This window comes from Theropithecus gelada, chromosome 19, assembly GCF_003255815.1.
Source record: "Theropithecus gelada isolate Dixy chromosome 19, Tgel_1.0, whole genome shotgun sequence".
Classification (NCBI taxonomy): Eukaryota; Metazoa; Chordata; class Mammalia; order Primates; family Cercopithecidae; genus Theropithecus; species Theropithecus gelada.
This window is the reverse complement of record NC_037687.1, coordinates 32,689,659-32,717,445: the sequence shown is the minus strand read 5'-3', so window position 1 is coordinate 32,717,445 and position 27,787 is coordinate 32,689,659. Positions and strand designations below refer to the sequence as shown.

Sequence of the window (27,787 nt, the reverse complement as noted above, 5' to 3'; positions counted from 1 at the left end):
AGAGCCTCGAGTCGGCCTGCGTTGGTTTAGAAGGAACGCTGGGATTTGTTCCCAGGGTGTTACAGGCGTCCTAGTGCCATCAGAGCGTCCCCTCGGAGGGACCAACAGGTAATTAGAGAGTGAACAACTCACTTTCTCTCGTGCTCAGCCGCCACGCCCCGCCACGCCACGCCCCCTGCTGCGCCACGCCCCCCGCCGCCCCGCAGTGCGTCTGCGCAGTAGCTCCTACGCCAGTTCGAGCCCCACCCCTTTTCAGAGCGAACATTGGCCTCGGGGGCGGGGCTTGGGCACAAGATGGCCGCTGCGCGCCCGGAGCCCCGGAGTCCGAGCGCACCGACCCCGGAGTCGCGATCCCAGGAGCCACTGGACCTGGTGCGGGCAAGGAAGGGGCCTGGGCGTGGGGCTCGAGGTGGGAGGAGGTCGTAGTGTAGGGGGCGGGGCCGGGGCGGGGCCTATGAGGGGTGGGCGGGGGAGGTATTTAGTGCTGTGGCCCTGGGGGTGGGGCTTGTTGGGGTTGCGCGAGGGGCGGGGCAGGGGAGGAGAGCATGCCTTGGTGGGCGGGGCGTGGGAGGAACCTATGGGTGGTGGGCGGGGCTGGATGGGGGCGGAGTCTGAGGACGGTGTTGTCTTGTGGGGCGGGTTTGGGTCCAGGGAAGGGGGCTTACCATGGATAATTTGCATAATTTGGGTGGAGCCTTGTAAGGGGCGGGGCCTCAAATTATAGGGCTAATTCTAGGGTAGAAGGTTGGGAAGGTGACCCTGAAAAACGTGGGGGATTATGATTGGAGCACCTGTGTTGGGGTAGGGGATAATTCTGCAGGGTCTTAGTGATGCTTCTCAAATGCCCAAGGGAGGATTTGGGAGTAGAAGTGGGTGGTCTAGGTGACTTTGGAACTTCCTCCACGTTCCCCCACTCGGAATTAGAGTAATTGAGGACATTCATTCATTCAACAAACATTTACTGAGCTCCTGCTTCGGCTCTGTAAATAGAGAAGTGACCAAGACAGACAAGGGCTGTGTTCTCTTGGAGCCTGCAGTCTCTTGAGGGGAGAGAAACAATCAATGAGAGTCACTGTGATATGTTCTATAAAGGAAATAAAAATTGAGCCAATACTGTGGGGGTGGGGGAGCTAAATTTAGACGAGAGAAGTCAGCTGGGTGCTGGCTTATGTTTAAGCTGGGGTCAGAGAGATAAGTGGAGCTACGTCGCCACAGATATTATAGTGACATTTTGGGATAAGTACATTTGGAGCCATTGGAGGGTTTTGAGTGCGAAAAATGACTTGATCTGATTTACATTTTCAAAAGACCTTCAGGCTATTCTAGGGAGGTGGGTTACAAGCCAGCAGAAGTAGGAACAGATGCCCTTGGGTTTTTCAATTGTGGAGGCGCCAAGTGATGGGGCTTTAAGTAGGGTGGAGAAGAAAAGGTGGGATCCATAATATATTTTGGACAGGAGGGGAAATGTTGATGAGGATACAACAGAATGCTGAAGGATGGGCCAGGCGCAGTGGCTCACGCTTGCAATCCCAGCACTTTGGGAGGCAGAGCCAGAAGGATCTCTTGAGCCCAGTAGTTGGAAACCAGCCTGGGCAACATAGTGGGACTCCCTCAACGTTAAAAAGTAATAATAATAATTTTTTTTGTTTTGCTGTTTAAGATGGAGTCTTATTCTGTCGCCTGGGCTGGAGTGCAGTGGCATGATCACATCTCACTGCAACCTCCACCTCCTGGGTTCAAGCGATTCTTGTGTCTTAGTCTCCCAAGTAGCTAGCATTACAGGCAGCAGCCACAACACCTGGCTAATTTTTGCATTTTTAGTAGAGACGGTGTTTTGCCATGTTGGCCAGGCTGGTTTGGAACTCCTGACCTCAAGTGATCCACCTGCCTTGGCCTCCCAAAGTGCTGGGATTACAGGCCTGAGCCACTGTACCTGGCCAGAAAGAAATTTTTTTTTAACTAGCTGGGTGTGGTAGTGCACGCCTGTAGTCCCAGCTACTCAGGGAGCTGAAGTGGGAGGATCGCTTGAGCCCAGGAGGTCGAGGTTGCAATGAGCCACGATCGTGCCACTGCACTCCAGCCTGGGCAACAGTTTGAGACCCTGTCGGAAAATAATAAAGGAGCCGAAGCTTTTGTTTTGTTTTGTTTTTTGAGACGGAGTCTCGCTCTGTCGCCCAGGCTGGAGTGCAGTGGCCGGATCTCAGCTCACTGCAAGCTCCGCCTCCCGGGTTTACGCCATTCTCCTGCCTCAGCCTCCCGAGTAGCTGGGACTACAGGCGCCCGCCACCTCGCCCGGCTAGTTTTTTGTATTTTTTTTTAGTAGAGACGGGGTTTCACCGGGTTCGCCGGGATGGTCTCGATCTCCTGACCTCGTGATCCGCCCGTCTCAGCCTCCCAAAGTGCTGGGATTACAAGCTTGAGCCACCGCGCCCGGCCGGAGCCGAAGCTTTAATAATTGGGGCGTGCTGGGGCGATCTTGAGGCAGGTTCCACAGGCTCCTGTTTCTTCTCCTTTTGCCCAGGTCCTGGTGCCTGATGACTGCCGGCCCGGCACACCCCCGAGTGACCTCATCGAGATCCAGGTGGTGAAGGTGACAGACACCACACTGGTCCCTGAGCCCCCAGAGCCAGGTTCTTTCCACTGTGCCTTGTGCCCTGCTGCCTTCCGGCTGGTTTCCGAGCTGCTGTTCCACGAACATGGCCACCTGGCAGGGGCCGAGGGAGGTGGGCCTGGTGGGGACCCGAGCCGGTGCCACGTGTGCGGCCACAGCTGCCCGGGCCCCGCCAGCCTGCGCGCACACTACAGCCTGCACACCGGGGAGCGGCCCTACCGCTGCGCGCTCTGCCCCCGCGCCTTCAAGGCCTTGGCGCCCCTGCTCCGGCACCAGCACCGACACGGGGTGGAGCCGGGCACCTCTCGGAGGCCTCTGGACGCAGCGGCCGTTGCAGAACAGAGGCCCGGGGTAGCCCCGGAAAGGGCGGAGGTGGTGATGGCGGCGGCGGCGGCGGGCGCAGCGGTGGGGAAGCCTTTTGCCTGCAGGTTCTGCGCCAAGCCCTTCCGCCGCTCCTCAGACATGCGAGACCACGAGCGCGTGCACACTGGTGAGCGACCGTACCATTGCGGCATCTGCGGCAAGGGCTTCACCCAGTCCTCGGTGCTTAGCGGCCACGCCCGCATCCACACGGGCGAGCGCCCGTTCCGCTGCACGCTCTGCGACCGCACCTTCAACAACTCCTCCAACTTCCGCAAGCACCAGCGCACCCACTTCCATGGGCCGGGGCCGGGGCTGGGAGACTCTGGAGGCCAGCTGGGCTCGTCGGCGGCTCAGGGGTCGGGGAGCCGGTGTGGGGCAGGAGACCCTGCGGAGGAGGGGCGAGGGGAGACCGCGAAGGTGAAGGTGGAGGCCGACCAGTAGGCTGCAGGAACATGGGTTAGTTAAGGCGGAGGTAGGCGGCGACCCCGGGGGCGGGGGTGGGGAAACGGAGGCAGGGGACAGAAGAGGGGAGATTGGGGGAGAGATGACAGCTGCAGGGATGGCTGTGAGCTGCTAACGATGGAGAGCAGAGGGAGAGGGCCGGGCTCCAGACTCCCACACGCCCACACAGCACCTCTGCCAGGCCTAGGAGAGAACGGGTGCAGCTCTTGCTGCTCTGCAGGTGTGCGGCCAAAGGCAAGGTCCAGGGGCTGGATGTCACTGCCCCGATGCCTCTTGGTTGGCTTGTCCTTGTGTAAGACCCGGCCTGTCACGACAGAGCCTGGGCACTTCAGAGGAGAAGCCAGGATCGAATGGAAGGGAGGAATTGGGGTCCACCATAGTGTTCTGCTCTGGTCCTCCATGGGTGGACCAGGATGGAGTCTCTTGCCTACCTCACTGCATTGCACTGGACCTGGGATGCCTATCCACCCTCAGGCAGAAGACACTCACCAGGTTGTCTGTGAAGAGACTCTGGGATCCCATCACCTCAAAGCCAGAGGGTCTCCAAGTCACAGCTGAGAGCACTTGAGCCTCAAGGATGTAAGCCTGACCATAGGACTCCAACAGCGGCAACCCCCACCCCCACCCCCATTGTGGTCTGTCCTTAACCCATCCACTCTTCTTCAGAGGCAACTGAGAACACATAAAGCAAGCAGCTACCTAGCATCCCCCTCCTAAAGCTTTAGACTCAGAGCCCATGGTCCCCCACAAGCCTCAAGGTAGCCTCAGGTTTCTCTGATTTCCTCCACTCCCAGTTCGAAGCAAACAGCTTACTGCCTAGTCCCCACCAAACCCAAGGAAGGGCTGGCTGATGGCAGCATGGTGGGCTGGCCAGGGTGTGGAGTGAAAGAGTCACTGGTGGGAGCGAGAGGAGGACTTGGGAGCTGGAGGTGTGACACCTTCAGTTCTGTTCCTATTAAAGGACCTTGTGAAGGGCTTCTCTGTCGGTCTTGTATTGGGATTGTCCACTTTGGGGAGGTGGGGGAGGAGGGGCCACACCGTGGTCTTGCCACCAGTAGTGAGTTGCATCATACCTTCCTCCAAGCTTCTGTCCCCCCATCCTTAGAATGGGGAGTGAATACGCCCCACTGTGTGGTTACGCGTTACGTGGTTCAGCTGTAGGAGAGGGGGTCAGGGAAGTTTGGCAAAAGCACTCTCAGTGTGCCTTGCATGCTTGTTGAGTGAGAGCCTCTGATTTGCACACCTTTCTGTTCACCCAGTGGGCCCCATGAGATAACTCACAATGTGAACAGAACTCATTCCGTTTTCCTCAAAGAAACTTCCATGCTTCTGATGTCATTGGCACCACCACCCAAGCTGGGTTCCTGGGCAGGTTTAAACCTTCTTCATCCTCATCCTTATGTCCAATCCCTTATCAGTCTCCCTCAGTTGAGCCAGTTAAATATCTTTGGAATTGGAACGTCTTTTCAGCATCACCACACTTGTAGACCAACAGTCGTCTCACACATGGACAACTGCATAGCAGTCCAGTGGCTGCCCTTTTTTTAATTTTTATTTTAATTTTTTGAGATGGAGTTTTGCTCTTGTTGCCCAGGTTGGAGTCCAGTGGCACAATCTCGGCTCACTGTAACCTCTGCCTCCTGCCTTCAAGCAATTCTGCCTCAGCCTCCTGAGTATCTGGGATTACAGGAGGGCACCCCCGTGCTCAGCTAATTTTTGTGTTTTTTGTGGAGATGGGGTTTCACCATGTTGGCCAGGCTGGTCTGGTCTCAAATTCCTGACCTCAGGTGATCTACTTGCCTCAGCCTCCCAAAGTGTTGGGATTATAGGCATGAGCCATTGCGCCTGGCCACTTGCCCTCTTCATTCTCCATATGGCATCCACGCAGATCCTTGTCACCAAGCCACAGCTCCTTGTGGCTTTGAGAAGGATTTGGAAATGTGAATGCCTACAGGAGCTGGGTGAAAATGTAAATACATGAGCAAGATGTCCAGGTTCAAGGGGAAAATATCAACAACATGAAATAATGATGATTGCCACCAGGTTTCAGGAGTTGGGATTCAACAAATTGGAGAGTGCCCCATCAGAAGAGGGTAACGGCCGCTCAGCTCCGGAACACAGATGGGGTTGCCACATCTTCCAGTTTCTTTCAGAAGTTCCATTAGTTCACGTTGTGTAAAATCTTTTGATTTCCCAATGTTGGCAGTCAAGTCAAACTTTTTAAAAAATGCACAGACTAAACAAAAATGTGTTGGTAGTCATATTCGGCCTTGCAGCTGCCAGTTTCCAGCGTCTACCCTATAAAATCTCCCAAGCCTCACAATTTGGAATTCAAGACCCTTCAGGATTTAGCCCCCAGGAACCCAACCTCCAGCCATACTAACCTGTCTTAAATTCTCTAGAATAGCAGGGTTTAGTTCAACACACTAAACTCTCCGCCTGGAAATCTTTGCCACTTCTTTTTTTTTTTTTTTTCTTCCATTTTTATTTATTTTATTTTATTTATTTTTTTGAGACGAAGTCTCGCTCTGTCGCCCAGGCTGGAGTGCAATGGCGTGATCTCGGCTCACTGCAAGCTCCACCTCCCGGGTTCACGCTGTTCTCCTGCCTCAGCCTCCCATGTAGCTGGGACTACAGGCACCCACCACCACGCCCGGCTAATTTTTTGTATTTTTAGTAGACAGGATTTCACTGTGTTAGCCAGGATGGTCTCAATCTTCTGACCTCGTGATCCACCCACCTCGACCTCCCAAAGTGCTGGGATTACAGGCGTGAACCACCACGCCCGGCCTGGAGTCCAAATTCTGTGGATTTTCGATATGTCCCTGGAGCACCTTTGTTCTTCAGGACCCCAGGCCCTTCTAACAAATGAGATAACTAAACACACATTGCCAGGCATACATCTCACTGTTTCCAGCACCAACGTGAGCTGTGAATGGGCTTTTGAATCTCCCAATCATTATCCTGGAGGGTAAGTGCTAAGAGGGAGATGTATCATGACCATTAGTTTGCACACAGTAGTGAAGCAGCTGCGGCAGCGGGATGGGAGTTCTCTTTCATGTTACTTGAGGCTGAGGGGCATGTCCAGTTCATCTGTTTCCCCAGTACCCACCTCAGGGCTTGGCAGGCAGGAGCCCCCGGAAGTGGTGGCAGAGTGAACGAAGGCTGAAAGCATCAGGAAGGGGAAGAGTCCGGGCATGTTAAGTCAGTTCCTGAGAGCAGACACTTACCTGTCTTGTCCATCTCCATTTGCCCAGCTCAGACTAAAGCTGGGAATACAGCAAATCCTCAGTAAGTCCCTGTCGAATGAGAGTGAATGAGAGACAGAGGTGCCCAGAATCAAAATTGCAGAGGAAACAAGTTTTAACTTTGTGCTTTGCCACCATGTATGTAATCCCCACTCTCCCTGGGTGGGATGCAAGGATGGACTCCAGCGGCCCTCATGGTAAGATTTATTATTCTCCGCTCTGTACAAGCCGCGTCTGCCACCCCGCCCCCCACCCCAAAGAGCACCCAGCACCCCCTTGTGCCCTCCCAGCTCTGCTTATACTCCATTGTCCAGCCAGATTCCAAAGGAGGGGGAGGGGCGGTTCAGACCCATCTCCGCCAAAACTTACTGGGGGCAGAGTGCTGCTGGGACAGGGGCTGATGAGGGTCACAAACGAGGGTTGGACGGAGGATGGGTTCAGTGTCTGATGGGATGAGGGGAGGGCAGAGAGGACAAGGATGGGAGTGATTCAGTCTTGAGCCTGTCGGGCCTGCGCCCTGAAGGTCGCCAGTCCGTCCGAAGTTCTGAAGGATGGGGCAACAGCGAGGAGGGGGGAGAGTCTGATCAGTCCCGGGAGGTGGGAGTCCAGAAGGGGGCTTCTGATGGGAGTGGGATGGGAACCCCTCGGTCAGGCATCCTTTCCGGCCAAGGTGCCCGCCCCTGCTCCAGGCCCCCCGAGGTTCTCGGCCTTGTGCGCTAGGCGGTGTTTCTTGAGGCCGTAGGTGTTGGCGAAGCCCTCGCCGCAGGAGGAGCAGCGGAAGGGCCGGCCGCCCTGGTGGGCAGCCAGGTGCTTACGGAAGTAGCCGGGATCCTTGAAGGCCTTGAGGCAGGCGGGGCAGCGGAGCTCGGGCCGCGGCGGCTCGTGGGCGCGCTGGTGGCGCAGCACGGAGCTCAGGTAGAAGAAGCCCTTGCCGCAGTGCTCACAGCGGTAGGCGCGCTCGCCCAGGTGCAGCCGCTGGTGCTCCAGCAGGTTGGAGCGGTAGCGGAAGGTCTTGCCACAGGCGCTGCAGCGCTGGGGCCGGGCCACAGCGTGCAGCCGCCGGTGCTCTGCCAGGCTGGACGACTGCGCGAAGCGCTTGGCGCACACGCCGCACTTGAAGGCCCGCTCGCCAGTGTGGACCACGCGGTGCTGCCGCAGGTACCAGGAGCGCAGGAAGCCTCGGCCGCACACGCCACATCGGTACGGCCGCTGTTCCGTGTGGCAGCGCTGGTGGCGCATCAGCAGGGCCGCCTCCCAGAAGCGCTTCCCGCACACCGGGCAGCGGAAACCCCGCTTCTGCCGATGGCTGCGGCGGTGCAGGAGCAAGTCGTAGGCGCCCGCGAAGCTCTGGCCGCAGAGGCCGCAGCCCAGGGTCCGCCGCACCAGGTGCACGTACTTGTGAGTCACTAGGCCCAGGAAGTGCTTGAAACTCTGACCGCACGTGGCACAGCTGAAGCGCTCAGGGCCGGAACTGGCACCCCCGCCGGCCCCTGCCACCGCCGCCCCGCCTGCGTCCTCACCCCCAGACACCCCTGCCAGTGCCGCCACGGCCGCTCCCACCTCCCCCGCCAGCCCGTTGTCCAGCACGCTGGCCGCATCCGTGCCGCTGGAGCCGTCCGGGGGCTGCGGGCCGCCAGGCGTGCTCGGGAGCAGGCGCTCGGGGGCGGCCTGGTGGACCAGCTTGTGCCACATGAGGTTCTCAATGAAGCCGAAGGTCTTGCCGCAGGCGTCGCAGCCGTAGGGCTTCTCTGCCATGTGGACCTCCTTGTGGCTCATGACGTGAAAGAGATCTGGGAAGTGCTCGCCGCAGTCCGAGCAGGCGTAGCTCAGCCCATCGGCAGGCCCTGCAGACGTGCCTGAGGCCCCGGGCCCACAGGCTCCGGATGCGCCCTGGGTGGAGGGGAGGCCGGCGGCCCCGGCCAGGGCACAGGGCAGCTGGAGCCGGTGCACCTGGCGGTGGCGGGTGAGGCTCTGCGGGTAGCCGAAGACCTTGCCGCAGAGCTCGCACTTGTAGGGCCGCTCACGCGTGTGCACCACGTGGTGCTTGCTCAAGTGGAAGGATTCGCGGAAGCGCTTCCCGCACACGGGGCACTGGTGGGGCTTCTCGCCCGTGTGGATGCGCTCGTGGCGCTTCAGGGTCTCGCGGCGCCCGAAGCCACGCCCGCAGATGCCGCAGCAGAACGTCTTTCCCGGGACGCTGGCGCCCGAGCCTCCCGCCCCGCTGGTCCCCGCGCCGCCGAGCAGCAGCGGGTGGGCGCCCAGGAGCGGGACTGGCACGGCGCCGTACACCACCGCCGCCGCGGCCGCCGCCGCCTTCTCGCTGTCGGTGGCGGGAGGGTCGGGGGGCAGGAGGTACGGGCCCGGGGGGAAGGTAGGCGGGGGCTGCGGGGCCGAGGCTGCCCCGTCCTTGGGCGCCTCCGCAGCGGCGGCGGGCGGGGCGTGGGCGGCCTTGTGGCGGAGCAGGCTCTGCGGCGCTGAGTAGGACTTGCCGCACAGGTCGCAGGGGTACACGGGCCGAGGCCCCCCGGCGCCCGCCCCTGCGTGGGCCGCCTGGTGCTTGAGGAGGTAGGAGGCGTCGCGGAAGGCCTTCCCGCAGATGCCGCAGGGCAGGCGCAGGAGGTCGGCCGAGTGCGTCTTCACGTGGCGCTTCAGGCTCTCCCTGCGGTTGAAGCTCTTGCTGCACACGGAGCAGGAGAAGGGCTTCTCGCCCGTGTGGATGATCTGGTGCTGGTGGAGGTGACTGGGCTTCTTGAAAACCTTCCAGCAGAGCGGGCAGGCGAACGGGCCGTCGCCGCCCCCGGTGGCGGGAGGGGGCACCCCAACACCAGCAGGGGCGGTGCTCCCGTCGGCGGAGGGGGCGGGCGCCGCGGGCGTGGCTGGAGGGCCCGAGGACACCGTGGAGGGGGCGGGGGCGGTGGCAGCGCTGGCGGCGGGTGCTGGGAGGCCCAGCGGCGGGAGCTGGGGGCCGGGCTGGGGCGGGCCCCCCGCGGCCGGCGGCACGTCCTTGTGGCAGCGGCGGTGGCGGATGAGGCTGGACACGTGGTTGTAGGTGCGGCCGCAGACGCCGCATTCGTAGGGCCTCTCGCCCGAGTGCACCAGCATGTGCTGCACCAGGTGCGAGGACTGCTTGAAGGACTTCTGGCACACGCCGCAGGGGAAGCGCCGCTCCATCAGGTACTTCAGCCTCCGGAAGTAGCCCTTGTCGTCCTTGGTGGGGTCGCAGGCCGCCGCCGCGGGGGGTCCTGGCGGGGTCTGCGAGGGGGCAGGAAGCGGCCCCGGGGCCCCCGCGGGAGCGCCCAGCCCAGGCGTCACCCCCGGCCCGGACGCGGGCCCTCCTCGCTTCAGGTTCCCAAACAAGTGCTGGTGTCCCGAGAGGTCCACGATGCCCCACTGCGGAGTGGGGAAAGCAGCGTCAAAGAGGGGAGGCGGGGGCGCCCCGAAGGCGGGCGGCAGGGGCGGATCGGGCTTCTTGGCTTGGGAAGACGAAGAGGACGAAGACGACGACGACGAGGAGGACGAAGAGGAGGAGGAGGAGGACGAGGACGAGGAGGGCACCTCCGCCTTGGGCTTGAAGGTGGACTGGGGCGGGTAGTCATACTGCGGGGGAGGGGGCTGCGGCGGGGGCTGCGGCGGGGGGCCGGGGGCGCAGGGCAGGGCTGCCACCGCCTTGGCGTGTTCCCCATACAGTTCCATGGGCTCGAAGCGCTGGTGGTTGAGGAATTCCAGGAAGTCGAAGGGGTAGCTCTGGAAGTGTACCCCGTCCTCGCCCCCGATGCCGCTGCTCCCGCCACCCCCGGCACCGCTGCCCGCTGGGTTCGCCTCCATCTCCGGCGGGTGGGAGACGGGAGACCCTGTGAAGAGGAGGACCGGGCTGAGGACACGGCCGCGGTGCTGGGTCTCCCCGCAGGTGAATGGAGCTGTGCGCCCACTCATCCATCCTTGTGCGGATCACCCCCTCGCCTTCCAGGTTTAGGCTTCCAGTCCCACTGCCTGTCCACCCCAAAGGGCAGCCCTTCCTCTTGGCTCCCTGGCCCCAGGACTCTCCTACTCACCTTCACCTTCCCTCTCTGTGTTCTCAACTCCCACTCTCCTCCCCATCTCTCTTTACCCTAATTCCTTCTATCTCTTCCCATCTTTTCTGGGGTCCTGACACAGCTTTGTGGAGGAGACCCTCTCCACACCACCTGCAGGGCCTCTACTTTATGATTTGTACAAACGGGGTCTTGCTTTGTTGCCCAGGCTGGTCTCAAACTCCTGGACTCAAGTGATCCTCCAGCCTCCACCTCCCAAAGTGCTGGGTGATTACAGATGTGAGCCAGCACGCTGGTCTGACCCCTCTCTACTTTCTCTCCTTTTCAGACTCCAATTGTCCAAGCACCCTGGGGGCCTCTGGACTCAGTTTTCTTTCCAAACCCTCTCAGGCCCTCTGCTGTCTCCCCATACTCCTGCACCCTACCGCACCCGCAGCCCTCCGTCCTCATCCCTTCAGGTTTTATCCTAAAATGAGCATACTGATAAGGGGAATCACCATTTCTATCAGCGTAATTAGGAGGGAAGACTCTGGGGCCAGAATCAAATGTAAGCCCTGCCACTTTCTAGCTGTGTGGCCATGGGCAAGTGACTGAACCTCTCTGTGCCTCCATTTCCTCATCTACACCTGGGGACGACAAAGCACTTGCCTACCTCACAGGGCTGTGTGGATTCAACACGCTCATATGTATAAGGCTCTTAGTGGGGGCAGTTCCTGGAACTCTGTAAGCACTCAGTACATAGAAGGTATGGACTGGGCGCAGTGGCTCACACCTGTCATCCCAGCACTTTGGGAGGCTGAGGCAGGAGAACTGCTTGAGCCCAGGAGGTGGAGGCTACAGTGAGCTCTGATCACATCACTGTACTCCAGCCTGGGTGACAGCAAAACCCTGGCTCTAAAAATTAAAAAAATAGGAGATATGATACTGTTATCACTGTTACTAATAGTAGTAGAAGCAGGGAAGTCAGGATAAGCCTAGAGAACTGAAAAAGCAGTCAGTATGGGGGTGTGCACTCTTTTAATATTAATAGATGGTAGAAAGGAGAATGTGCTTGCCCGGGAGAAACAAATTCCAGCAAGGCGGCATATAGTCAGAAGGTGGTCTCATACAATCAAAACACAGACCCTGGGCTTGGAAAGACCTGGGTTCAAATCCCATCTCCACTGGGATCCACACTTTCTCCATGTTTAAAATGGGGGGGACCCCTATACTGTAGGGAGATTCAAGGGGGTTGGAACAGAACGTAACAAAACACACACATCAGCAGAATGCGTTCAATCCCCTGAACTATTTGTACCATCCATGACGTCACATACCTGGGCTAAGCCTAGCAACAGAAGCAGGGAGCTTGAGTTCCATCCTTGCCCTTAGTGGGGCTTCTCCTGACCCCTCCACCCCAGCATCATTCTCTGGCACCTCCTTTACACGACTTTTCATTCCAGATGGCAGGTATCCATGTGTTACCCCGCACCACACCAGACCCTCAGCTCCTGTAACTGATCTCCGAGTTCCTAGTCTACTTGCTGGCCTGGGGAAGCACCTCCACCAAGTGGGCGGACGGTCAGTGGGTGAAGGGCCCGTGAGGTCTGACCTGCTTTCTGTCCATCATCCCTACCCAGTGGGGGCCTGGCTCTAAGCCCAGCCCACTGTGGGGGTCAAGGGGGTTCCTACCAAGGCTTGGACCCTTTCTCCTCTATCAATCGGGCTGCTCTCTCCTCCCACAGGTGAGGGATGAGTGTCTCTTCCACCCCCACCCCAAACACCATCCTGGAGTGAGATATTTTTAGTCTCCAGCTCTGGGTGTCCTTGTCCTTGGACAAGACTCAACATCCCATGCCCTTCACACCCCCTCTGTTTAATCTGATCTCCGGAAAGAGGACAGGCGTGGCTGGGGTGGTAACTGGAAGGCTGTAGGCGGAACCTAAGTTGGGGAGACAGCTCTGGAGCGGGGCTGACTGGCCACGAAGGCAAACACAGGCCATAAGGATGGAGGGAGTAGGGCGTGATGTAGGGCGCTATGGGGAGGAAGGGTAAGAGTGTTTGGGGGAAGAAGGCCCTGCCTAGCTTGCCTCCACTAGAGCGCACGTTAATCATAGCTGTCACTGATTGGACATCTCCTAGAGGCCAGCCACAGTTCTAAGCACGTTACACATATTAATTCACTGACTTCCCACAAATCTAAGAAATAAGGGCAGCTGTTACCACCACTGGATAAATTAGAAAACTAAGACACAGACGGGCAAAGTGAGTTGCCAGCCGTCCGTCACGGAGTAAGAGTCTGGATCAATTGGCTGAACCCCATTCCCACCCCCACAGCAGTGTTTCACCGGGGGCCGTTCCCCGAGTGAAGGAAGGTGAGGGAAGAACTATCGGGATAAGAGTTTATTTAGGAGTGTCTTCTGGGTTATGAGTGGTGTCTATACAAGGGGCCTGGTAGGAGAGGGTGGTGGTTACTTTCTACCTACAATGTTCTTCCCCAGATTTCAACAAGGCCTCTGGAGCCTCGTTGGGTCTCTACTCAGCACTTCCCACCCCATCACTCTCTACGCCTCATCCAGCTGCAGGTTTTTCATTATAGTTATTGCCACCAACTCATTCCTTTTCTGTGTGTTCACTATTTGGCCCCTCTCTGGGAAAGCAAGGACTTGGCCTGTCTTGCTCGCCCTTGTGACCCCAGCACTTAGCGTAGCACCTGGCACAGTGTGGGTGCTTGACAAATATTGCTGATATGTGAAAATGAAACACCACCTTCCAAAATTGCCAACAGGTCCACAAACAAATCATACATTAGAAAATGCTGGCTGGGCGCGATGGCCCACAGCTGTAATCCCGGCACTTTGGGAGGCCGAGGCGGGCGGATCACCTGAGGTCAGGAGTTCAAGACCAGCCTGGCCAACATGGCGAAACCCCGTCTCTACTAAAAATACAAAAATTAGCCAGGTTTGGTGGTGGGCACCTGTAATTCCAGCTATTTGGGAGGCTGAGGCAGGAGAATCATTTCAACTTGGGAGGTGGAGGTTGCAGTGAGCCAAGATTGTGCCACTGCACTCCAGCCTGGGCAACAAGAACGAAACTCCATCTCAAACAAACTGCTTAGCAGTTAATGAAAATGAAAACAACATACCAAAGCTGAGGAGGTGCAGCCAAAGTCGTGCTCAGAGGGAAATGTATAGCCGTGAATGTCTATCTTGATATTTGTGGAATGAACGAAGGGATGAGACTAAGCTGACCAAACTCCCAGAGGGAACAGAGGGGTCATTTAGCAGAAATGGAGCTACATGATCCCAGGGATTCCTGGGAGAAGCGATTCTGGGGACAGTGATGTTATGAGGAGGGCACTGAGGGCAGGGTGTGGAGATGCTGAAGGGGATACATCAGTGGTGGACAGAATCGATCAGGCTCATGATAATCTCCACTAGGAAACCAGAGACATTTCCTCTTTCACACGACTCAAGCCTAAACTGGTATCTTTTTAAGGAGGGATGTCATAGGAGGGTTTTATGTGGAGAGAAGCATGATGGGGAGGGACCCACCCCCGGCCCACCACCACCACCACCGCCAGCAAGGGACAGGAGTCCCACAGCAAGTGTATGAACGGTTCACATTTATTGTCTGACCAGTTTGATTTGTCATTGCCTGGATGTGGCATAGTCCTGTACCATTACTGGGCCCATCTTACAAGTGGGGAAACTGAGGAGCAGCATGGGGAAGGCATTCCCCCAAGGTCATGTGGCCAATAAAGAGGAAAGCAGGTAACTGATTCCAGGTCTTTCTGATGCCAGACCGTGGGCCATTCTGCTGCAACAACGCTGCCTTGTGATGCAATTCGGGTTTGTTAATAAGAGTAACGTAAAGTAACATATAACACTGGATGTGCGTTTTCTACCAGCCCAACACGCTTCTAACTCTGATGTGTGTTGACTCAACGAATCCTCCCAGTAACCCTAGAAGATGGTTACAATCATTGACTCTGAAATACAAAGGAAGAGACTGAGGGCCAGAGAGGTGAATTAAACTTCCAAAGTCAGGCCAGGCACAGTGGCTCACGCCTGTAATGCCAGCACTTTGGGAGGCCGAGGTGGGTGGATCAACTGAAGTCAGGAGTTCGAGACCAGCCTGGCCAATATACAGTGAAACCCCATCTCTACTAAAAATACAAAAATTAGCTGGGCGTGGTGGTGCACACCTGTAGTCCCAGCTACTTGGGAAGCTGAGGCAGGATAATTTCTTGAACCCAGGAGGCAGAGGTTGCAGTGAGCTTACGCTACTGCGCTCCAGCCTGGGCGACAGAGTGAGACCCTGTTTCTTAAAAATAAATAAACCAACTTCCAAAGTCACATTGTTAACTAGTGGCAGGGCCAGGGGTTGAAGAAAGGCAGCAAGGCTCCAGAGTCCCATGACATGCTGTCTTTCAATATTTCTCCCTCCAAAATGAAGGAGGACCCCCCCTCCCACTTTATACTGGAAATATGCATTGCTCCACCCATCTCCCTGCTACTGAATCCCAAGTCACTTGACTTGACCCAAGGGCAATACAAGTCACCAACATTTGTTGACCTCTAACAAGCATTGTGCTTAGGTGCCTTATGTGGCTTGTTTCATTCAAACCTCACAACAAACTGGTAAGTATTACTATTATTCCCGTTTTACTGACAGGAGGACTATAACCAAACCATGTCCATCCTCTGTCCCAAACCAAAGAGTAACCCCATCTCATTCAAAAGCCACGGTCCTGGTGGGGCACGGTGGCTCACGCCTGTAATCCCAGCATTTTGGGAGGCTGAGGCGGGCGGATCACCTGAGGTCGGGAGTTCAAGACCAACCTGACCAACATGGAGAAACCCCGTCTCTACTAAAAATACAACATGAGCCAGGCGTGGTGGTGCATGCCCGTAATCCCAGCTACTCGGGAGGCTGAGGCAGGAGAATTGCTTGAACCCGGGAGGCAGAGGTTGCAGTGAGCTAAGATCACACCATTGCACTCCAGCCTGGGCAACAAGAGCGAAACTCCTTTTCAAAATAAATAAATAAATAAATAAATAAATAAATAAATAAATAAAGCCACGGTCCTTACAATGACCTCCACAGTCTCCTGGCTGCTCTTCCAATGTGCCCACTCCATTCCTGCCGCAGGGCCTTTGCACTGGCTGTTGCTGCTGCCTGTAATACTCTGACTCTCAGGCAACCACCTGGCTCACCCCTTCACCTCCTCCCCATCTTTGCTCAATTGTCTTCTCTATGAGCCTCTCAGTAACCAGTGACCTGTCACTCAGGCCCACATCCTGATCTCCCCAACCCTGCTTCATTTCTCTCCTTACTGCTCAGCATCATTTATAACCTCACATAGTCTACTTCTTTGCCTTGATTTTGCTGGTCTCCCCATGCAGAGGATCGGCTTCCTGAAGCGAAGGATTTTTATCTCTCTTTTTTTTTTTTTTTTTTTTGAGAGTCTTGCTTAGTCGCCCAGGCTGGAGTGCAGTGGCACGATCTTGGCTCACTGCAGGCTCTGCCTCCCAGGTTCACGCCATTCTCCTGCCTCAGCCTCCTGAGTAGCTGGGACTACAGGTGCCCGCTGCTACACCTGGCTAATTTTTTTTGTATTTTTAGTAGAGATGAGGTTTCAACATGTTGGCCAGGATGGTCTCGATCTCCTGACCTCGTGATCCGCCCGTCTCGGCCTCCCAAAGTGCTAGGATTACAGGCGTGAGCTACCGCGCCCGGCCGGATTTTTATCTCTTGCTCACTGTTCCACTCCCGGGACCTACAACAGTTCCTGGCTTGATGCATTTTCGTTTGAAGAAGTGAATGAATGAGGCTAGGAAAGGAGGGAGTGGTTTGCTCAAAGCTGTGAACCCTAGTAGAATCCAGGGCTCATCCTCCTAATCACTTCACTCCTGGGGTTGGGGTGCTGATAAGAGCAGCCCCCCAGTGGGCCACAGTTGTCCAGAAGAAGGGGAATTTTTACCCTTGTATAACGTTGGTGTGTGGCTTTTGGGAGGGACAAGATGACAAGACATAGGAATATCCTGGGGGAGGCCATTCTGAACCACAGCCCCCCCAGCTCTATCTCTTTATCCCATGATATTTTACTTTGAACACACATATATACTCTTGGTGTTTTTTGTTTTTTTTTTTTTTCACTGCAGCCTGTAACTCCTGGGCTCAAGCAGTCCTCCCACCTCAGCCTCCTTAATAGCTGGGACTACAGGTGCACACCACCCACCCCCAGCTTTTTTCTTTCCTGTAAAGACAGGGTCTCACTATGTTGCTGGGGTTGGTCTTGAACTCTTGGCCTCCAGCGATCCTCCCACTTTGGCCTTCCCAACTGCTGGGATTACAGGCATGAGCCACTTCACCTGGCCTGTATTTTGTTTCTTAATCATCCGCCCTCTCAACTAAGCATATCCACTCCATGAGGACAGGGATTCTTGTCTGTTTTGTTCTCTGTTGTACCCCCAGTGTAAAGTAGGTACTCATTAAACAGTTGTTCAACAAGTGTTTACCAATGAACGTATGAATGAATGAAGAACATTCTGGGCTCGGTAGACGTGCCAAGGGCTAGATAATTTATCCCAGTGTCCTCACCTCCAAAGCCTTTTGAGACCAAACCTTCCTTCCTCTTGTTCTTCCCTTCAAATCTTCCGCTCCACCCTCACTGGCCTCCCCTGCTGTTCCTCCACTCACCAGGCTCACCGCCACTTCAGGGTCTTTGCACTTGCTTTTCTTGCTGCCTGCTCACCCAGATCTTTGCATGGCTAAGCTGCCTCTTGTAATTCAGGTTTCCCCTCTAAAGTAGTTCATCAGGCTCTCAGAGAACCCACAAAACCCCGTGTATCTTTGTTGACTCGTTTCTGATCAACAAGACTGTGAGACCCTGGACAGTGAGAAGACTGTGTGCATCGCTCCCCTTCATGGCTGTATACACCCTTCAGCTAGAATAGTGAACATGCGTTCAATGCAGAATGAATGCCTATGAGAAAAGAAGTTACGCCCCGGTGAAGTCCACGGTCTTCCCTAGGGAGTCCAGGACGATGGCATGAGAGCTGGGTGAGATGCTGCAGGTCAGGGCAACAGTTGTTCATGCCATAGGAAGAGGATGAGGAACATTCTGGGAGGGAAGACTTCACTGCCTCACTGCCGGACACTGTTCTGTGGCAGAAGTAATGAAGACGGGGGCTGACCACGACGAGGGTGGGGGGAGAGGAGGTACAGGAGTATTTCATGGGAGCCTGGAGCTAAGCAGGCAGATATTTCTGCCTGAAGCGGGAGAGGATGTGAGTGTGAAAGAATTCTAGAGGGAGCTGTCCCGCTGCGAGGGGGGTGGTTTTGAAAGGGGTATTCTTAAGGGGAATCACTGGAGGATTTGCAGAAAGGAAAAAGGCATTCTTGGTGCTGACCAGAATAGAAAGTATTTTCACACCCACGAAGGGGCGCTCTGCTGGGGAGGGAGGCGGTCAGGGCCACTGGGGGCCGTTGCTGTGTATGGACAGAGATAACGGGGGGCAGTTCTGCTGCAAAGCTCTAAGGCGACACTCTGGGGAGAATTATATAGAGGATAAGAATAAGAGGGTTCACGGGCAGCTGCCCTACATGGGGAGGGGCGATGCTGATGGCATCTGGAGGCTGACCTGGAGGAAGCAATGACGGGGGGCGCTATGTGGAGGGGATCCTACGAGGAGGTATCAGTTGGGGGCCCTGGCAGGCGTTTAGGGCATCGCCACGAATGAAAGCGCTTTGGCAGTCATCCTAGCTGGAGGCGTTCATCGGGGAGCTATCTGCAGGGGTCTTACGGGGAAGCAGTGATTGGGAGTCCCCTGGCAAGGGCCCGGCGGGAGCTGAACTGACTTGCTAGGGTTTGGGGGACGTTCTGGGGACCAGAGCGGGCCAGGGCGGGGCCCCCCGCCCCCGCTGCACCCGGGCCCCCGGGCCACGCACCCGTCACTCACCGGCGCCGGGGTCTCCGCCGGGAGGAGGCCGAGGAGGCGGAGGAGGCGCCGCCGCTCCGGGGAGACCCGAGGGCCCGACCGGAAGTGCCGCCCCCTCCCCCCTCCCCGGCAGCCCCGCGCCGCCCGCCTGCCCGCCCGCCCGGAAGCGGAAGTCGCGCCCGTTCCCGAGGCGCCGGCGTGGAGGGTCGGAAAGAGGAGGCGGTGGCGGGGACCAGGATGGGGGAAATGCGCTTGCGCACTAACTCGGGGATGAGAGCGGTGAAAACCTGGGCCGCTTCCGATGGGCGAGCAGAGCCAGGTGCGCCTGCGCTCTGAGTGCCCGCTTCTTCTCCAGGAACCCCCCGACACGCTCTGGGTGTCCGGTTAAGCCACACCTCCGGCTCAGGTCTCACACTGAAGCCCCGCCCCCTGGCTCTGAACCACTCCCATCTCACAGCGTAATTATAAGCCCCCCCACCGCCTCAAAATCTGTCTTCTGCCCCTCGCCCTCATGCAGTTTCTCTTGTTCTTCCCCCTCTCCGAGCTCCTGCTCTCTGGAACTTCACCTCTGCCCAAGCCACGCCCCTTCCATCCAAGTCCCGCCCCTTGCACGTAAGCCCCGCCCCTTCGCCCCATAGCATTTAAGCTGCCCCTCGTGACTTTTGAGTGCCTCCCACCTCTAAAGCATTCGTTTAAATCAGTGGTTGTCAAGCATAGTTGGGAGGCCAGCAGCATCCGGCTGCCTGCTGAGACCATGCAGAATAGAAGCCCTGGGGTTGGGGGTCTAGGGATCCGTGTTTTGAAATATACTCCAGCTGATTCTGCTGCATGCTGGTCAAGAGCCATGGCTTTACCACACTTGACACTGCCCCGTTCATATAATCTCTGTAATTAATCCCCGCTCCCAACTCAGCCCCATCCCAAGCAGCCAAACCCCAGGCCCATTCAGCCCCTCCTGCTAAGCTTCCCCTCTCCCAGGAGCTTCCCTTGGTTACGCCTCTCTTAGGTACTTCCTTCTCTCCCCACCGTCTCTATAGCAGTCGTGCGCCCCCGTCAGCACCTTCTCCTAAGTCCCACCTCTAATACCCTGTTACCTCAAAGTTTCTGCTTTAAGCCCCGGCCCCGGGCCCTGAACCATGCCCACCTCAGAGCTGAATTATTATAAGCTCCGCCCCTCACCTTAAAATCCGTTCTCTTGGCCTGGCGTGGTGGCTCACGCCTGTAATCCCAGCACTTTGGGAGGCCAAGGCAGGCAGATTGCTTGAGCACAGGAGTTCAAGACCAGCCTGGGCAATATGGCAAAACCGCGTCTCTACAAAAAAAAAATACAAAAATTAGGCCCGACGCGGTGGCTCACGCCTGTAGTCCCAGCACTTTGGGAGGCCGAGGCGGGTGGATCACGAGGTCAGGAGTTCAAGACCAGCCTGGCCAAGATGGTGAAACCCCGTCTCCACTAAAAGTACAAAAATTAGCCAGGCGTGATGGCGGGCGCCTGTAATTCCAGCTACTCGGGAGGCTGAGGGAGAGAATTGCTTGAACCCGGGAGGCAGAGGTTGCAGTGAGCCAGATCGCACCACTGCACTCCAGCCTGGACGACAGCAAGACTCCGTATCAAAAAATAAAAATAAAATAATAATAAAAAAAAGCTAAATATGCTGGCGCGCGCCTGTAGTCTCAGCTACTCCGTAGGCTGAAGTGGGAGGGTCGCTTGAGCCTGGCAGGTCGAGGCTGCAGTGAGCGGTGATCGGGCCACTGCACTCCAGCCTGGGTGACAGAGCGAGACCCTGTTTCAAAAAAAAAAACATAATCCGTCCTCTTCGCCCCACTCTCACGCAGTTCCTCTTGTTCTTCCCCAGCTCCAAGCCCCTACTCTCTAGAAGATCAACTCTATCCATTCTCTTTAAACCGCTCTCACTTTATGCGGACCAACCCCTAAACCTCTTTAAGCCCCACTCAACTCTAACCCTCTCCTAAGCTCCCCGCCAGTTCCCCGCCTAACTGCCCCACCCCTGGCTCCTTAGCCCCGCCCCAAGCCACACCCCTTATCTCTAACCCTTACCCAGACCGTCAGTCCTGTTCACACCTTTGTTTTATTTTTTTGTTTTATTTTTTTCTTTATTTTTTGAGACGGAGTCTTTGCTCTGTCACCCAGGCTGGAGTGCAGTGGCGCGATCTAGGCTCACTACAAGCTCCGCCTCCTGGGTTCACGCCATTCTCCTGCCTCAGGCTCCGGAGTAGCTGGGACTACAGGCGCCCGCTACCACGCCCGGCTAATTGTTTTTTTGTATTTTTTTTTAGTAGAGACGGGGTTTCACCGTGTTAGCCAGGATGGTCTTGATCTCCTGACCTTGTGATCCGCCCGTCTCGGCCTCCCAAAGTGCTGGGATTACAGGCTTGAGCCACCGCGCCCGGCCCACACCTTTGTTTTAATTTTTCCTTCCAAACAGTAGTTCCTCAGGACAAGGAGGTGGGGCAAAATGGCTGCAGAATTTCTGGGACTTGCCTAGGATCGAGGCGGTCGGACCTAGGGTCAGTTTGCATGGAAGGTTCAATGTTTTAGTTAGATTGGATGTGTACTGGGAATACAGCTGACCCTTGAACAACACGGGTTTGAACTGCAGGTCCCCTGAGAAGCGGACTTTCTTTCACCCAAACACCGATGGAACACACAGTATACGGAGGGCGGATTTTCCTACATCCGCGGGTTCCGCAGGGCCCAGTGCTGGACTTGAGTATGCTCGGATCTTGGTATCTGCGGGGTTCCTGGAACCAAGTCTCCACGGACACCGAGGGACCACTGGACTTTGGGGTCTGATGGAGACGGGGAAGGAGCCAAGGTTTCCCCCAAAACCATTCTTTCGCGAGCACCACACTCATGAGGCACAGGAAGTGGGGTCCTCTCCAATTCCCCGCACTCCCGGCAGGTGTAGCCGAGGAAGAACATTTGAAGGCAGGAGAGGATGGCATCCCGGCACGGAACACACATAGGCAGCCAGCAGGCAGAGATTTATTTCCACAACCCCTGCCTCCAAGGATCTGTTAGTCTGGGGGAGGGGGGCTGAAGGCAGCTGGACCCAGAAGTTTAGGTCTCCACCCTCCACCTGCTCCCATAACGGGAAGACCACCAGAAACAAGGGTGTCCCGGCCCCCTGGCCCAGGCCCAGCACCAGCCAAACTCCCTGCTCTAAACCTGGCCCAGGGAGCGATGGCCAGGGATGTGGGTCAGGCCGGCTCCCCCTTCCCCTCTGTCTCCTCCTCCTCCTCGGCCCCTGCTGTGGCCGGGATGCCCTCCTCGTCCCACGGCGGTTCAGACCCTGGATCTGGTGCACACAGGGGTACCCCCATGGCCTCCGGGTGCTTGCGCTTGGCATGGCGCCGGAGCGTGTTGGCCTCTGTAAAGCGCAGCCGGCAGATGGGGCACTGGTACGGGCGCTCTCCCGAGTGCACGCGGTGGTGGTGCGCCAGCTCGCCCGCCTCGCGGAAGCGGCGGGGGCACAGCGGGCAGCGGAAGGGCCGCAGGCCGGCATGGATGTTGCAGTGCCGCCGCAGGTGGCTGGAGCGCTTGAAGGTCTTGCCGCAAACCTTGCACTGGTGTGGCTTCAGCTCTGAGTGCGAGATGCTGTGGCGCTCCAGGTCGGAGAGGTAGGGGAAGGCCCGCAGGCACACTGGGCAGAAGTGTGGGGCCTTCCTGGGGCCGGAGCCCTGAGGCCCAGCCGCTGACCCTTCAGAGACTGTATAGGGCACACCCTGATCATCGATCAGGAGGAGGTCGTTGCCGCCACTGCTGCCTACTGGGGCTGCCACGCCCTGCACCTGCACCAGTGGGGGCTCCTGCCCTGACTTGGGGGGGCGGCCCCGCTTGCGAGGGAGGGAGGAGGCCTTGAGTGTCCGATGTGAGGAGGTGGCTCCCCCAGGACGACGGCCTCGGCGGCCCCGGGGAACAGGAGGAGGTAAGGCCAGAGGTTTCGCTTCCTCCCCGGGCAAAGGCGAAGGCAACGGGTCTGGGCTGGGGGTGTCCATTGAGCAGTGGGGGGCTTGGGTCTGGGCACTGGAGCCAGCTAAGAGGAGAGAGGGGCAGAGTCAGTGCTCACAGGGTCTAGAGCACCCCTGTGTCCCCCAACACCTCGCCCATCCCTCTGTCCAAGTCTCTTGACAAGGGGGTGGTTGACATTCATCCAGATACACAATTTTAGCTATGCTGGTGGGTAAAACAGTGAGATGATCTTGTATCAGCTGAAAAACAGGCACTTCCCTGGGCTCCACCAGACATCCCTATGTCTCCCTAACTCTCCTCCTGGATCTAGAAGTTCAAGATCAACATAAGCTCCCCCCGCCAAAAAAGAAAAAAAAAACCTAAAACAAAAAACCTCCTAGAGAGAACAGAGTCCAACTGAGAGCGCAGACCAGTATTGTGATCCTTGCAACGGAGAGCCCATCAAACTCCAGAGCCACAGAGGCCTCACGAATGCTCTCATCCCTCCCTGCTGACTGGCAGAAGTGGGGAAGGGGTTCCGGAATGGAAAAAAGGGGCTGGTCCCAGGTGATATTTGACCCTGACTCCTGGATGAGGAAATATATCCGCGATGTTAAGAGCCTGGGCCCTGGAGTCAGACATCATTCGCTCAAATCTTTACTCTCTGCGTGGCCTTGGGCAAGGTGTTCACTTCTCTAAGCCTCAATCGAGACTTTTGCAAAATGGGACACACAGTTCTATGCACTTGCCCAGACATGCCATGAGTATAATACCCACAAAGTGTTCATACAGAGAAGCTTTCAGGACACATTCGCCATTGTTATCAGGAGCAGCTAAGCCTCACATCAACCCTCTGAATAGGGCATATCTGTCCTATTTTGCAGATGGGGAAACTGAGGCACAGGAAAGCCAAGTCAGTTGCCTAAGTTCCTCTGCCAGTAAATGGCAGGGCCAAAACTGGAAACAGGTCTTGCTGACCCGAATGTCCCAGAGAATGGAGAACAAATAGACCCAAGGAGGAAAGGGGACATTATGAGGGCTCAGTCCTGGGTTTGAATTCAGCTCTGCCTATACCTAACAACTGACTTTGCCTCTCTGAGCCTCTTTCCTCCTCTGAAAAGTGGATATACCAGGGTTGTCAGAAGAATCAAATGAGATAGTGGGCTTTAAAATGCCCCTCGCACACTGCCTGGTGCATAGTAAGCACTCAATAAACTTCACCAGCGCCACCACCATCTTCCCAGCGCCCACTCAGATACTGGGAGCATGAGACTGGGATGTAACGGAGGGGAAGGGGAGAGACAGGTGCAGTGGGAAGCCCCCTGCACCCCCCGCTTTAACAGCCACATAGACTGCGGTCCAGAGAGGAGCAACCACCTTTCCATATGGTTCGCTCCCACGGGGTAGCCTAGTCTAGAAGTCAGGTCTTTGGAACGGTGGAAAGGGGGAGACTGGTCCCCCGACCCTCCCCGTCACCTCGCCCCGGTGCTGGCGCGCTCATCGGTCCCCGAGCTGCGAAGCCCGAGCGCGGGGCGGGCCCTGCGGGGGCGGTGGCCAATGAGCGGCGCCGGGTAAGCGGGCGGCGGGGGCTGCCAGGAAGGGGGTCTGCGCGCGCGCGCCCGGACGGCTTCGCGGGGCGCGAGCGCGGGAGCAGGAACAGGTGTTGGAGGCGCGCTCCGGGAGCGCGCGGCCCGGCCTCCCCTACCCCCACAACCCCCATCCCGCCTGCGCCCCCCGCCTCTCGGGTACCTCATTTGCATGTCGCCGGGGCTCGCGAGTGTGCGCGCGCGCGCGCGCGCGCGGGGGCGACGGGACCGGCGCGTGGGAAGGGGAGGGGGTGAGGGGGCCCTGCCCCTCAGCGGCGGCGAGGCGGGGGCGGCGGCGCGCGGAACCGGCCCCGCCCCTCAGAGAAGCGCCGAGCCCCTCCCTTCCTGCCCTTCCCTCCCGCCTGCGTGCCCGCGGGAAACAAAGGGGACTCGCTGGGTCCTAAGGACCGGTCACGGCCACGCCAGCAAGCCGCGCCTGCGCACCGGCGGCCCTGGTGTGTCCCCAGTGGGAAATAACCGAGCACCACATCCCCAACCACCTCGAAACGCCTTTCCTCTCACAAAGCACACATTCGGGTGACCCAGTCAAAGACAGATACCGAACGATGAGGAGCGGGAAAATGGCTGCCCAGTGCCCGTAATTAACATGGCACCGGACAGGCTTCGAAGCCCATGGAGGGCTAAGTGGATAAGATGGTGCCGGTTTTTTCCAGCTCTGTATTGCAGTTGGCGCACTTCACTTTCTTTTTTTCCCTAGTCCAACTGTACATCCTAATCAGGGGGAGTCCGAGCCTGTGAAAAAGAAATAGTATCTGCTCTCATTTACGTTAGCATCGCCTAGTGTCGCCACCAAGGAGAAGCAGCCGTGCTCTCAGCTCCTTGCCCTTAGTCTGCATGGCGCCGTGCGTGTCCCTAGGCCCCGCCCCTTCCCGCTGCCCTCACCCAACATGGCGCTGGCCTGGCTTCTTCAACCTCCGGGGCTGGGAAAGGAAAGGGAAAGAGGTAGAAGGGCGGGGATGAGGAAGGGGAGCAAGAGGGCGGGAGAAAGGGGGAGTACGGCAGGGGAAGGGAGTTGAGGCGGAAGTCGAGGGGCCCCCCGGGTGGAAGTGACGCTACCCCCGCTGCCCAAAATGTCGGCGCCCAGAGGGAGGTGTAAGTAATTAAAGAGGAAAGCCGACGGACTTCCCCGGCCTCCTGGGGCCTTCCCGGGTCTCCAGGACCCAACGCTCCGTACGAGCGAGGTGGACTCGCCTGGCCCCGGGGCCTGCCCGACCTGCCCCCCTACCAGGCGCCCAGGGCTGCACCTTTTAGGGGCAGGGGGAGGGGCACAAAAGGCCGGCTCTCGGGGCCTGGGGCCTGGAGCGGACTGGGCATGGGGGGGGCCCCAGCTCCTCAGGCTGCGGGGTGGAGGAGGCGGGGCCTAGTGGCTGCTGGGGCGGAGCAAAGGTTGGGAGGAGCCTGAGTTGGGCGGAGCTTAGAGTGGAAGTGGGAGGGGCGTGGAGGAGGGAGAGTGGATAGAAAATGGGAGGGGCTTGGGCAAAGTGGTGGGGTTTGATAAAGGGGCGTGGCTCAGAAGGAATGGTGGGTAGGCCCTGGATTGAGGGGTGGAAGGAAACTCATTGAGGCTGGTTGGGGAAACGGAGCCCAGGAAGCAGGAGAGAGGAGTTTAGAGTAGAAGGGGTGGAGTTTGTCTGGGGTATGGCTTAGAGAAGTAGGTAGGCCTAGCGAGGGGGGCGGAGTTTAAGGGTGTAATTTGAAGGGGTTTAATGCAACTGTCAGGTCCTTATAATGAATGTGGAAAGGACTTGCAGGGGATGGGAAGAGACTTCGTAGAGAAGGCCTGAGAAGGTGACAGGAGTCCAGTGGATGGTCTTAGAAAGGATGTGGCTTCTTTAAAGGAAAAATTGGGTGGAGTTTTGGAAGTGGGTCTTAGTGGAGCCGAGAGGGGCTTAGTGAAGTCAAGTAACTTAGCAAGCATGGTAGGACTTAAGGAGGAAACCAGGAAGAACTTACGGGATAATAGTCATCCAAACAGCTTACTTGTTGCGTCTTTGCTGTGCACCAGCTTAAGTAGGCACGAAACATTTATTGCCACTGTTTTACTTAATTCTCGCCACCACTCTATGAGGTAGGTACTACTATTCCCATTTTGCAGATGAAGAGTTTTTGTTGTCTGATGTTACAGGACTAGTTCTGGTCTCCCTGCAAGGATGACTCCAGTGTGCTTAGTCCCAAATCTTTGCCCTCCCATTTGCTAAGTGATCATCCTGGAAGAGGAGTGGGAGGAGCTCAGAGGGGAGTGGAAGGGCCTTTTGGAGGGAAAAGGGCTTGGCAAAGAATACAAGATGCTTAGGGAACAGTGTAGGGGCTTTGAAGGGAGTAGGAAGAGTGGGAGAGGCTTAAATTACAGCGGGAGGGGCACTGAGAGGAGTGGCCGCGCATTGGCGAAGAGGGGGAGAGGCTTAAAAACGCTCCGTGGAGTGAGGAGACTGGGAAGTGATTAGGAAGATTGCCAGAGGAGTGGAGCAGAGGGAGAAGGGTTTCTAAGAGAGTAGGAGGATTTTAAAGAACAATGAGAGGGGCTTAGAGAGGTGGGCAGTGGGAGGCTTTCCCAGGGGACAGGTGGTGGGTCTGGGAGCCTGGGAGGAGAGGGCTGATGGGGACCCTACCCCCTCACCTGCTCCTCTGTCTCCTCCCTACTCCAGAGAGAGCCCCCACACACCACTGTATTCCCCGCCACCATGGATGACGTCCCGGCCCCAACCCCTGCACCAGCACCGCCCGCCGCTGCCGCCCCCCGGGTCCCATTTCACTGCAGTGAATGTGGCAAGAGCTTCCGCTACCGCTCAGACCTGCGGCGCCACTTTGCCCGACACACAGCGCTCAAGCCCCACGCGTGTCCGCGCTGCGGCAAGGGCTTCAAGCACAGCTTCAACCTAGCCAACCACCTGCGCTCGCATACCGGGGAGCGGCCCTACCGCTGCTCCGCCTGCCCCAAGGGGTTCCGTGACTCCACCGGCCTGCTGCACCACCAGGTGAGTCCCACAGGCTGGCCCCAGGCTGGCCTCCCTGGTCTGGACTGCGCTGGGATCCCACGCCCCACTGTGCTCTGGGCAAAAGGAAGCTGGCCCAAGGCCTAGGCAGTCGCCTCCTCCCATTAGAAAATGTCCGTCGCTCCCCACCAAAGCACCCTGACCCTTGAAAGCATGCGATGTTTCTCATTCAGTCCCCACCAAGCCACCAACTAGAACATTCATAGTAAATTTCCCCATCTGTGGGCTCCTCCCCTCCCCCTTCTCCCTGCCAGTATCCCACGTGCATCTGCAATCTAGTGTTTATCCTTTCCTTCCTTACCATTTTAAGAAATAGGTTCGGCCGGGCGCGGTGGCTCAAGCCTGTAATCCCAGCACTTTGGGAGGCCGAGACGGGCGGATCACAAGGTCAGGAGATCGAGACCATCCTGGCTAACCCGGTGAAACCCCGTCTCTACTAAAAAATACAAAAAACTAGCCGGGCGAGGTGGCGGGCGCCTGTAGTCCCAGCTACTCGGGAGGCTGAGGCAGGAGAATGGCGTGAACCCGGGAGGCGGAGCTTGCAGTGAGCTGAGATCCCGCCACTGCACTCCAG

The 27,787-nt window shown here is 57.4% G+C and overlaps 4 protein-coding genes across 6 annotated transcripts in view; 2 read left to right on the top strand and 2 right to left on the bottom strand.

The window, feature by feature from the left end:
- Positions 1–260: 260 nt before the first annotated feature.
- Positions 261–4,412, top strand: ZNF784 (zinc finger protein 784). The gene is made up of 2 exons (XM_025369049.1): positions 261–372; positions 2,522–4,412. Exons 1-2 carry the CDS (start codon positions 295–297, stop codon positions 3,413–3,415), a joined length of 972 nt encoding a protein of 323 aa, XP_025224834.1. The 5' UTR covers positions 261–294; the 3' UTR covers positions 3,416–4,412.
- Positions 4,413–6,871: 2,459 nt separating this feature from the next.
- Positions 6,872–18,742, bottom strand: ZNF865 (zinc finger protein 865). The gene is made up of 2 exons (XM_025369048.1): positions 18,662–18,742; positions 6,872–10,535 (listed from the first exon to the last, which is right to left on the bottom strand). The coding sequence occupies exon 2, from the start codon at positions 10,507–10,509 to the stop codon at positions 7,333–7,335; it is 3,177 nt and encodes a 1,058-aa protein (XP_025224833.1). The 5' UTR covers positions 10,510–10,535; positions 18,662–18,742; the 3' UTR covers positions 6,872–7,332.
- A 2,889-nt stretch (positions 18,743–21,631) lies between these two features.
- ZNF524 (zinc finger protein 524) lies at positions 21,632–24,764 on the bottom strand. Of its 2 annotated transcripts, none has more exons than XM_025367999.1 (2): positions 24,700–24,764; positions 21,632–22,698 (listed from the first exon to the last, which is right to left on the bottom strand). In XM_025367999.1, the coding sequence occupies exon 2, from the start codon at positions 22,658–22,660 to the stop codon at positions 21,863–21,865; it is 798 nt and encodes a 265-aa protein (XP_025223784.1). In that variant the 5' UTR covers positions 22,661–22,698; positions 24,700–24,764; the 3' UTR covers positions 21,632–21,862. The 2 variants fall into 2 exon arrangements, with proteins under 2 accessions (XP_025223784.1, XP_025223783.1); XM_025367998.1 differs by lacking the exon at positions 24,700–24,764 and adding an exon at positions 24,363–24,485.
- Positions 24,765–25,227: 463 nt separating this feature from the next.
- Positions 25,228–27,787, top strand: part of FIZ1 (FLT3 interacting zinc finger 1) — an 8,240-nt gene continuing 5,680 nt past the window's right edge. The window contains exons 1-2 of one of the 2 annotated variants that reach the window (XM_025369268.1): positions 25,228–25,312; positions 26,866–27,195. In XM_025369268.1, coding sequence (XP_025225053.1) covers positions 26,902–27,195 — 294 coding nt within the window. In that variant the 5' untranslated portion in view covers positions 25,228–25,312; positions 26,866–26,901. Of the gene's footprint in view, positions 25,313–25,736; positions 26,289–26,865; positions 27,196–27,787 lie in introns of those variants that run through there. The other variant, XM_025369267.1, reaches the window with a different exon arrangement.

Coding starts and splice junctions, on each gene's coding strand:
- ZNF524 (XM_025367999.1), bottom strand. CDS start 22,660: ATGGACACCCCCAGCCCAGACCCGTTGCCTTCGCCTTTGCCCGGGGAG.
- ZNF865 (XM_025369048.1), bottom strand. CDS start 10,509: ATGGAGGCGAACCCAGCGGGCAGCGGTGCCGGGGGTGGCGGGAGCAGC.
- ZNF784 (XM_025369049.1), top strand. CDS start 295: ATGGCCGCTGCGCGCCCGGAGCCCCGGAGTCCGAGCGCACCGACCCCG. Junction 373..2,521: donor CCCAGGAGCCACTGGACCTG/GTGCGGGCAAGG, acceptor CCTTTTGCCCAG/GTCCTGGTGCCTGATGACTG.